At 39.4% G+C, this 11,642-nt stretch overlaps 2 protein-coding genes across 2 annotated transcripts; one reads left to right on the top strand and one right to left on the bottom strand.

Annotated features, from left to right (window-relative positions):
• The first annotated feature begins 781 nt into the window (after nt 1-781).
• ftr82 (finTRIM family, member 82) lies at nt 782-6,587 on the top strand. The gene is made up of 7 exons (XM_072374223.1): nt 782-1,869; nt 3,249-3,344; nt 3,482-3,715; nt 3,969-4,128; nt 4,216-4,272; nt 4,462-4,530; nt 4,710-6,587. Exons 1-7 carry the CDS (start codon nt 1,279-1,281, stop codon nt 5,228-5,230), a joined length of 1,728 nt encoding a protein of 575 aa, XP_072230324.1. The 5' UTR covers nt 782-1,278; the 3' UTR covers nt 5,231-6,587.
• A 1,535-nt stretch (nt 6,588-8,122) lies between these two features.
• Nucleotides 8,123-10,181, bottom strand: atp5l (ATP synthase, H+ transporting, mitochondrial F0 complex, subunit g). Its single transcript, XM_072374224.1, has 3 exons — nt 10,030-10,181; nt 9,487-9,647; nt 8,123-8,319 (listed from the first exon to the last, which is right to left on the bottom strand). The coding sequence occupies exons 1-3, from the start codon at nt 10,079-10,081 to the stop codon at nt 8,221-8,223; spliced, it is 312 nt and encodes a 103-aa protein (XP_072230325.1). The 5' UTR covers nt 10,082-10,181; the 3' UTR covers nt 8,123-8,220.
• Nucleotides 10,182-11,642: the final 1,461 nt, after the last annotated feature.

Genomic DNA, 11,642 nt, shown 5'->3' with positions numbered 1-11,642 from the left:
ATGATAAGGTGGGGCAAGTGTGTCTTTTCAAACCTTTACATTTCTTCACTGCATGATTCAAGATCAACCAGAAAATTCCCAGCACATGACCAAAAAAAATTTATTTCAAACTGAAGGTTTATTTTGAATTAAGGACTTTTGAAGTAAATACTGTGAATGGCAGATTAGTATTGACGGAAACCAATAGATTAGGTGTGATTGAAATGCTAATGAGAGACAATTATGTCAGTGGACACTTCATGCTCAGAGTTGGAGTCTTCTTAGGGAGTTTTTACCCTGGGCCTTTTTTTAAAAAACTAAAAAATCATAATGTCAGATCACTATGAGAAGGGTATTTATTGGTGTAAAATAGTAAGAAATTTCAACACAACTTGAAAGCATTTAGACAAATACGTAAACCAGCCTTTCCAACACACCTGAGCCTGACAGGAATTATGTTTTTGAGAGTGCATGCATGACTCTGTGTTTCCATTTGCTGTCTCAACTATCAACATTTTTCTTTCTGCTGCCCAAACAGATACTATCCACATATCTACAGTTATAAATGGGCTTGTAAAAAAAGTGAACAAACTGGTCTGGCTGGTCACAGTGCAAATAATACAACTCTGTTACATTTTTAAACAAGACAAATAATGATGAGGAAATAAGTTGTGCTCAGCTTGTGCTCAGAGTGTCTATCCCTGTTTGTTTATTGGGTGGTCCCTTAAATTCCTACAGAATTCTACAGCACTCGGCTACTTTAATGTTTGTCGGACTATAACCGGTTTAAGACAATGGCGATTCTATCTGACAACAATAGGTGGAAACACAGCTGCCCAGAAGTGTGTGCGCTATTCACCCGCAGATGAGCCTCATGAGAAATTTGAGAAGGAAAGGAAACAGCAGGGGAAAAGGAAATGTTTTCTTTTGCACGTTAAATGTCACTACTTTTACTCTTTAGATTTCATTCATTCTCTTTTTTACACACTCTTTTCTCCCCTCTACTGTCTGCCCGCCCTCTCTCCTTCCCTCTTTTTCCTCTCTCTCCGTCTTGCCTCTTGCTCAACCTGCTTATCTGAACTGGGCAGGGCTCGATATACTCACGGCATAGTGGGAGGGCCTTGTCTGCTTTCAATCAATAACCTCTGGAATTTAGAAATACAAGTAGGTCCTGTCCCTGACAGGCTGTACCACACTCTTGAGGGCGGGCTCCAAAACACACTCAACGAATTCTCTATCCGCTTCTGGCATTTTCTCTGTTTGTTTCCGCAGGTCTGACTGGGTTTTAGGTCCATCACAATGGCTGATCAGACTTCTCCTGATTACTTCAGCTGCTCCCTATGCCAGAGCCTTCTGAGGGACCCTGTGGCTATCCCCTGTGGCCACAGTTTCTGCATGGACTGCATCAGTGGCTATTGGAATGAGGCAGACTACACAGGGATTTACATATGTCCCCAGTGTAAGATCACATTCACCCAGAGGCCTGTGCTGAGACCTAATGCCACTCTTAGCATGGTGGCCGAGAAGATCAAGAAGAGCGGTCTGAACCTCAACCTAAACACATCCCAGGGGAACATCTATGCTGGACCAAGCGACGTGCCGTGTGACTTCTGTTCTGGGAAGAAATTAAAAGCTGTGAAGTCCTGTCTGAACTGTCTGGCATCTTACTGCGAGAAGCATTTGAGGCCTCATTATGAATCAGCCACTTTCAAAAGGCACAAGCTGGTGGATGAGTTGGGAAACCTGGACAGGAAGATCTGTCCACAGCACCAGAAGTCCCTGGAGCTTTTCTGTCGAACAGACCAGATGTGTATCTGTGCTATCTGCACTGTCAGTGAACACAGAGGCCATGATATTGTGTCTGCTGAGGCAGAGAGGGGTGAGAAACAGGTAAGATATCCTCTTCTCATAGAAATCCTTTCATAGCTTACCTACTTAAAGACACAATTGCAGCATTGCTGACTTGCCAGAAAAGCCACTGTTTTTCAGCTGCTCAGAGACTGAACCACATATATGTCATGTTTAAATGTAAATAGCTGCCTGACAGAAACCACAAGCTGAAAATTCCATTTACATTGTCTGAGAGAGATTTTGAATAAAAGCAAATAGGGTGTTTTTTTTTCCCAACTCCGGCGGGTGCACTAGGATTGTTGGTTGTACTTTGACCCATTTCACCAGCACTATCAGCTACCCGGGCAGGCATTCACCACCGCCAAAACAAATCCAGCTCTCTGATTAGCTGCATGGAAGCAGGTGGGCGTGTCTTTTACTTATCACCCCCTGAAAGTGGTGAAGAGAATGTAGTGTTCCAGCTGTGGGATAAATACACAGAAACTGCACACTTCCCTTTTGCTGCATTGGTTCCCACCTGTGGGAGTGGGTCTGCAGTAATACTGGAATGTCAGGGAGTGAAGGCATTCGGCACCACGGTTCAATCTCAACGTTGTTACCACGGCAATGCACATTCAAATGACTCATAAATGACTCTTCCTGTAAAACAATGTGGAGTAGATAAGAATGTCAGTAGATACTGTCATGTTAATGTGTGAGTTGTTACACCATGAGAGTAAATCTGGAGGGTTTTTATGGCTGCCAGGGGATATGTGATGAAGGGTTTAAAAGACATACTAAAGTAATGGAACATTTACAACATAGGGAGTCTGGTTTCTCTCATATAAAGATTTACAACCTGAGTGTAACACATCTCACTCCATATCCCGCTCTTTCTCCCCTCCCCCCCTCATGTCCATTTCCCCCCTCCCTGGATTCCCCACATTCCTCAAGCTTATCTTGAAGAATAGACTGGTGGGCTTGAGTAAAAGCTGAATTAGAAGCCTTCTATTCTGCATGTCAACGCTGTGTGCACCTTGAAACATCTCAAAGTCAGGCAGCAGTAGTTTCACATTCCTGACATGAACAGAATTCCTCTGAAGATTTCTTTTTCCCCGTCTCCCTCTGAGATAAAAGCAGGCCGCATTAAGAAGCTTCTTTGAGTGGGGTTTATTAACCATGCCAGAGGGCCTCCCCAGATATTCCTTGATGAGAAAGAATGTCTGTCCTGGTCCAACAAATATGAGGCTTTACGTATTGTACTATAAAACTGCATAATATTCAGCAGCATCTTGTGAATCTGACTAAATGCCAATTATGTTGTCAGTTATTGTAACACTTCTTCATAATTTCAAGGATGCCTATAGAGTTGCCAGTTTGGGAGTGTGTATTAAGAAACAGTCAAGTAGGCGACTCTGTAATAAATCTTTTCTCTGCAGAAACTCTTGGGAGTCTCCCAAGCTGAGATTAAACAAAAATGCCAGGAAAGGGTGAAGGAGCTTGAGGAATTGAAGACTGCTGTGGATTCACTGAAAGTAAGGCCTCCGTGTTTATGCTATATTATCTTTTCACCAACGTGCTGATTGTCACACAAAAAAAGATGATTAAGTTTAACATCAAAACACTTAGGTCTCTTCTGTAAATCACTGAATATCCTGACTGTTCTGTGCAGAACTCGGCCCAAAGAGCCATGGTGGAGAGCCAGAAGATGTTCGAGGATATGATACGCTCCATTGAGAGAATGAGGTCGGAGGTGACCAAGCTGATTGGTATCAACGAGAAGGCTGCTTTCAACCAGGCCGAGGCTTTGATCGAGCGACTGGAGCAAGAGATTGATGAACTGAAGAAAAAAGAGTCGGGCCTCAAGCAGCTGTACAGCACTGAGGACCACATCCACTTTTTGCAGGTAAGATGCAACTTTACAACAAATCTGGCATTCTAATTGGCCGCATCATCCAATGCATAAGGTTGTTCACTGTCCCAGTAATTCAGTCAGTTTTGGTAGCTGCTCCTTCAGCTTTGTGTTAATTTGATTTGGGCCAAAATACAATGTATTACATAAAATGGCACCATCTCATTCTGAGTCTTGCTCAAACTTTCTGTGCCAAAGCAAATTTGATCTGTGCTATGTGTTAATATTCACTTCCATCTCCTATCAGAACTTCAACTACCTCTGCACACCCACTGACGACGGCTTCATACCTAAAGTGACGGTAAACCCAGACTTCTCCTTCGCGTCTGTCAGGAAAGCCGTGGCTGAGATCAAGGAACGCCTCGAAGAGTTTGGCAGGGAGGAGCTGCTCAAGATCTCCAAGACAGGTTCAATCTCAGTAGCAGAAACAAGACCTTTTGATGATGGGGCTTAAGACACCAGTTCGCTAAATATGAATATGTTCTGCTTTACAGTAAACGAGGTCCCAGTCTACACCACAGAGAGTCGAACGCTAGACAGAAGGAGCAGAGGTCAGTAGACGTTAATTATTGTTTAGGTTGATGATATTGCGATAAATAGAAAGAGACAAACCACAAACTGATTGCATCATAAACGCTTCAGTTAAACCACTGCCAAACCACAGCAACAAAAGAATTAAAGGCATTTGTGTGGGTGTATGCAGTTCAATTCGACCTGACACAGTGTTTCTTCATACACAGGCAAAGAAATGACGGTGGACAACACTCCTCCTCCTCCAGAGCCAAAGACCAGAGCTGATTTTGTGAAATGTAAGTAACTGGTATGGTTGCTTGAAATATGTCTTTACAGTTCAATTGTGGGAAGTAACTGACTTATGCAGTGAGAATGCAGAAATTTCTAGTGTTTCACTGGTTTCTCAGCTGAAGTTCTGACTGCTTCTCTTTCCGTCACCACTGTTATTAAAAATCATCATTTTTCCTTGTTTCAGACTTCTGCCAGCTTAAACTTGACCATAGCACAGCATACAAGGAGCTATACATCTCTGAAAACAACAGAAAAGTAATTCGCACCAGGGACCTGCAGCCCTACGGAGACAACGCAGAGAGATTTGACAGCTTTGCCCAAGTGCTGTGCCGAGAGGCCTTGTCCGGAGGTCGCTTCTACTGGGAGATCGAGTGGAGTGGGGAGTTCTCTATTGGGGTGGCCTACAGGGGCATCAGTCGAAAGGGCAAAGGCTCGTTGTGTCTGCTGGGCTACAATGACAAGTCCTGGAGTCTCCTCTGCTCTGACACGGGTTACTCTGCCTGGCACAACCGTGTGGACAAAGCCGTCAATGGACCTCACTCCCCCAGGATAGGTGTGTACCTGGACCACAGTGCAGGTGTGCTAGCATTCTACAGCATAAGCAACACCATGACCCTCCTGCACCGGTTTCAGACCACATTTGTTGAGCCCCTCTATCCAGGATTCGGAGTTGGAACCTCTGTCAAAATCTGCAACATCAAGTGAACATCGAATTATATTATATTTCGATGTTTTACATTCTTATAAAGTACAGTGATGCTTCTGGAATATATATTTTTGCAACCATCTTAAAACCATAGCAAACCAGCTTAATGGAGTTTTACTGTTTATTTATGAAGGAAAATGTTTTGCATGTATTTACTTTTTTAACTCGAAAATGTCACATACATTATTATGTTTCGCACTGTGCTGGCAAATTACTATTTAATCTAAAAAAATAATTGAAATACATTGCTGCATAATCACACAAGCACAACATATGAGAAGCTAATATTTGCTTGATCATTTTACGTATCAGTGTAATGTATGTCATTATCAAAGAGTCACACACATATGATCCATGTTACCCACAACTATTTCATCAAAACAAGCTTGGCATATTCTAAATAATGATGTAATTATTGTAATTTTGTTATGATGTATTGTTTCAGTGTTGGCTGATATTTTTGCAGAATTGTTCTGGATATATTTCACTATTTTAAAGGATATGTGTTTCATTAAAAGGTATTATTGTTACTGTTTTGATCGATTCAGGAGAGTATTTCAGTGTCATCTCACCATGCCATGTTTTTGATATTCATATCGGTCCCTGACAGTCGTCACAGGTTTTTTTCTCCTTTTTTTGTCACTTGAACTAACTCTTATTTAATTTTGTGTACGTTTACCAACATAATGAACAGCCAGAGTATAATTCTTATACAGAAACAGTTGTTTTGTAACAAAGGTTTTCATTGGCGGTTCCATATAAAGAACTAAATGAGTTTTGTGTTATACTCCTACAATTAAATCCTTAAGTGGAATAGAAACTAAATGTCTGATGTTAGCAGTCCTTGTACGAATTTTGGGTAGTAGAAGTTGAACTTTTAGTCTAACCAAGCACTTAACTCAAGTGCAAATCACTTCATTCATATCCCAATAATCAAATTATTTACTCCAAAAATATAAACATAACAAGACTTGACAAGTGAAAACCAACAATACTTGGAGCTCCCTCTGCTGACTGACTCCAGGAACTGAAGTAAAATAAGATCGATATGACTGGATGTTAAATAATCAATAAACCAACTCCAGACTGATGTGCCTGTATCTTAACAAGTATATAAGATGTCAGCAAATGCTTATACAAAATGTACAATCACAGAATACTTTTTGTCTGAAGAGATTTACAAAACAGCTTTTGATGAAAATGTGTTTTTAATAGCTTGAACTTACTGAAACTTTACTGAAAAACCGTTTTGAAGGGAAAAGATAGTGTTGTGATCAATGTTCACATATTGCCTGCTTTTCTACAACAAATTGGTATTTTTGATATTGTGATATGTATAATAAAACCTGTATGAAGCAACTGCTTGTCATCAACTCAGCTTTCTTGCTGACAATGGCTTTGTTTGGTGTTAAAGTGTTGTTTTGAACAAGGTGTGACTGAAACATTACAGTTGGCTTGCAGTTTACCTGCAAGGACAACACAAAGGTCTGAAAATAAAGCATTCAAATATGTCCACATTATTCATGTCTAACTTGACACATCAAAACATCCTCTACAGGTGTATTACATCGAATATAGACATATATTTACAGGATGGAAGATGCATTCCATTTCCAGCTGCATCTCTTTAGCTGTATGTAACCCCTGTGCAATCAACACACTTGGAAGTATGCTCATTCAGTCTTAAAAAAAGATAAATAAATAAGTACGACAGATATGTAAAGAACATGCAAACTCCACACAGAAAGGCCCCAGCCAGGAATTGAACCTGGAACCCTCTTGCTGTGAGGTGACGGTGCTAACAGTCTAAAAAAATGTTATATTTTTTTGTTGCTTACACAAGTCAATGAGCTGTTACACTTGACTGGTTGGCAGGAAAAATTGTCCCAACAAGAGAGCTGTCAGTGGAAACAATGGAAAGGAATTATGAAACTACTTTAAGATCGTAATTCATTAGAGTCTTTATCAGTAAATCCTTTCATATTATGTGCCTGTTAAGAGTCCTCGGGTCTTCAGGCCAGAGCTTTTAAATTGTCCCTAAACTCAGATCTAAAATCCACAGTGAGACCACTTTCAATTACTATGGTCCACATCTATGGAACAGCCTTCCTGAAGACAGCAGAGAATAAGATGATGCTGGAGCTTTAGTTTGCTGCAATTAAACATATAGATGATTGGTTGAAGAAAACCAGCTGATAGCTACAATCATTGATAATATGGGGTCGATATCAGGTAGAGGACCAGGGGAGAGGGCAGTCATTTTCTCAACAGTAAATGAACAGGTGGACATTGAAATTGACATGATCAATCAAAAGGAGGTTTGATGATGTTGAGGTCATTTCTCAGGCTGATAATGCATCAAACCACAGAGCAAAGAACAGTCAAACATTTTTCAGGAAATGCATGTTAACTCAGTGAAATGGACAGCAAACAGTCTGGATCTCCATCCTGCAGAAATTATCTGTCAACAGCTGTAGAAGAGAGTTGGAACCTCATTGATGAAGAATGTTGTTTTTAAATAGTGAAGTCCGTGATAAATTCAAGCCATTGGAAAAGCAAGAGGTACTGCGACAAATTACTAACTGCAAGTCTCTCTTTTTTTTCCTTAACTGCAAACATTACAACAGTTTTATCAAATTTTAGGCATGTTTGATAAGACCAGAATGATCAGCTATCAAAGAAAATTGTCACGAGTCATACGCTTTTGTTGTACAAAATAAAACAAGCGGTATCAACATGTTCAAGGTGTGGCGAGTGCATCATTTTTGCAAGGGGTCAAATGCATACCCTTATGTTGAACGCATGCATTTTATGGTAAACCTATATCTTAATAGATCTGCAAGTAGCTACAAGTGTGACAACTTAAAGAAGGCAGCAAGTCAAAGACATGAAACAATAGACATCTGTTTATTGGTTCCCAGGATTCTCACAGGAAGTTGAGCATACAACGCTCAGAAACAAAAAAGAAAAATTCATGACAGTCCAAACTTCAGACATCGTAGCCAATTATGCCTCCTTTGCCGATGCACTCTCCAATGTAGAACCACATCAGCACCTCAGTGGCCACCAGCCCGTTCCTTATAGCATCCTGAAACAAAAAGAATTCATATGCTTTTATTGTAATCTAACCAGCTAAATATTGCATTAATAAGGTACCTGTGACAACAAGACAGTCGTTGTTTTACTTGTGTATAGGTTTATCAAATTTATGCAATAATTATAATATTTTGGTCAAGTCCTGAAATGTAAAAACACTCACACGAGTTATTATTATAATTATAATAGTCCTATCAGGTCACCTCTGTTAAACACATCCATTCTTAATATAAGAAGTCCTTTGGTGTAGAGTTTATTTTATTGTTATAATTTTTCCCCACAATGCATCGAAAAGCAAACCAACCAAATACTGTTGGAAACAAGACAACTCTGGTGTTCTTGATGTACGGATATGTGTAAGTCTCAATGTGTTAAGATGAGTAGCACAGATTAATGTGCTAAATGAAAAAAAAGAAACTTCATTACCGTCCAGCAATGACCAACAAAGGTAACGTCCAATAAGCGATACTCCATATAATCTCTTAACTCATACAAAATAAGTTTAGTATACACATCCATATTTTAAAAATATTTATCATTGTAATAATTACTTTTTGGCTAAATATGGCATCTCCCGGTAAAACAGGTTGGAATTTTTTGTTTTTGTCTGTGAAAGAGCATATTAGAGTCGATTACTTTAGTGGATTGTATTGCTGAGACTGGGCTCCAGCTATAAACCTGTTCTCAGTGAAGTCTGAGTAAACAACATTCTTCCTGAAAACATTAAACCAACCATCTTTATAATTATCATCAAGGAATTAAACATTCAATTTATGATGAGATTTTAATAAAGCTTTTAGATGAAAGTCGACAGTCTTTGGTCAACATTTTGCCACCGATTTTAAACTCAGCAGTGTCTCCCTTCGTTTTAGAAATAATACTCTAGTTATTTGTTGTTGTTCAGATTTGAAACTGCAGTTGCAGCAACTTATTATTCTGTCACTTAACCTCGGAGACAAACTTCTTCAGAACAAGGTATGAAGTCTGAAAGTTACTTGTTAGTATGTTTTTATGTTCTAGCACGTCACTATGACAAAAATAAAGAGGTATATTTTCTATAAATCAATGCAGGTGGACTGAAGTTTTCAATTTAAGACGTGGCACCATGGGTGATGTACTATCAATACTAGTGAAAACAACAACTGCGGCATACACGTACCTTCACAGTGGTTTGACCGAGGCGTCCTGTCTGGAAACCCTTGATGAGGTTTGTGGCGCCCTCGATGGCTTTAGGGATCTCCGCAGGGGAAGGGGGGACAAGTTCAACACGGGCATAGTACCAAAAGGTTGCTAACCGAGGTTTGGAATAGGTGACAGCGGCTGAGGAAGATAGAAGAAAATACCAAATTAACACACGTTTCAAAAGTTCATATCTTAGGTCAGGGTTTTATTAAACTGCTGCACGCAGCTAGATTGCATTAGCCGCTAACTATATGCTTACTGTTCAGCGAGTACGAACATTTCTAATATAAATTTGGAAAGAACACACAAAAAGACAACAAGAAACAACAGGAAAAGTCAAAGCAGTCAATGCAGGGACACTTAAGAGCATCACCTAATATAAACCCGACTTTGTTCAACTGACGGCTGGGTCACGGTAACACGAGCAGCATCGGGTCGATCGGAATCTTTTAAATTAAGATTTTACGAACATCAGCGCTCGTTACTGCATACATGCTGTGAAAATAACAAAATATCTTACCGCCGACCAGGGTAGGTACTTTAGCAACCAGTTTCTGCACTGCTTGCGCCATGTTAAAGCGTTTGTCGATGCTAACTGTTCCCCGTTTCTGCTAGCCGACTGAATGTCACCTCCAGTTGAAGGACCAGCGACTGTAGCTGACCACACAATTGCCTGCTCAGAAACCCAGGACGCTACATTTCTTGTTCTACTTTAGTGTTTAATTGGTATGGGTGAACCGACTAAAAAGGTGCATTACCGCCATCTACTGACTTGGAGTGTGGACAGAAACTGCCTGTAAAAAAATAAAAAAACTTTCTTATTAAAGATTTTTAAAATATTTTTGTTTGATAACAGCAGTTTATAAAACCATTTAATGGCAACATTCAAATTTCATAACAAGAGACAATGAACTGTACAAACGCACACACAAAAGGAAGTCTTTACATACATTTAGAATTTTGTTAATTTCTTTTTAGGATTTTTTAGATTAAACAAAGATTAAAAATTTAAAAAAGATTAGTTTGCTTGAATGTACAATGAAATTATCATTTATTTTCCTGGAGTTTCATGTTATGTTCATATGAAGAACATGAAATTTGGCCAAAACAATCCATTTATTGCTTCCGCTTATCCGAGGTAAGGGGCAACAGGTTGGCAGGGAAACACAGATGTCTCCTCCCAACCAGGACTAATTAGACTAATTAATCTGAAGTGGCCGGTATGATCAGTTAACCCACAAAAATGTGGGTTGTTAAATAACAATAGCAAATTCTTCCTGTTATAATGATACTAGTGAATCTGGCATTAAATCCACTCTTTGACTCTCCCTATACTTGTTGGACGTAACACCAGTGTCATAAAACAAATCTCCTTGTCAGCCCTGCACATGTACAGCATGATTTTCTCATGGTGAGGAGACCACAAAAAATGCCATCAAAAGACAACAAAACTGTCAAGCAACCTTAAAGCTGTTTCAGGACTGAGACACTGTGCATAACAAAGAGTTTTAAGGCTCATAAACTTCTCTAGTCTTGCTTTAGGTTAGTATGTTTCAAGAATGACATCAACGAACCAAGTATCTTCAAAATGTTATCCACAGTGAGAGCTTTCATTGTTGAATCAAGATTATGATATTTTAATGCATCTTTGAAATGTTTAATCTCTTCCTCATACACTGAATATACACTATGAAACATGCTGGATCTATTCTGATTGAAAATCCCAAATTACATGATGTATCTTGTTAAGTCTTGTTTGCCATTGATTCCATCTTTTAATTTTTTTCCCACTTTTCTTGCACTACAAACAAATCAGTCAGTATAATAAAAATGTCCCAATAGTTTACAAATGTGAATGTTGAATATTTGTTCAACCATTTCTTTACTCAATGGAATCTGAGGATAAACCGTTTTTCATTTTCTATTGGTCGGTGTCAAAAGAGCCAAACACAATCTGCTTGGATTTAATGTTGTAAGACAACAATGAATGAGGGCCTCCAGGAGGCATAATTAATAACTAATGTATAAATGCTTGCTTTTTCATCCAGGACATCAAGTGAGGAGTCACATGAAAGTTTTCCCAAAGAACTCTGTACATGAGCAGAGATAGCTAAATAATGCTGACTGACACAG

Source organism: Leuresthes tenuis, unplaced genomic scaffold (assembly GCF_036924035.1).
Source record: "Leuresthes tenuis unplaced genomic scaffold, fLeuTen1.0.hap1 SCAF_21, whole genome shotgun sequence".
NCBI lineage: Eukaryota > Metazoa > Chordata > Actinopteri > Atheriniformes > Atherinopsidae > Leuresthes > Leuresthes tenuis.
This window is presented reverse-complemented; position numbering and strand designations above follow the sequence as displayed.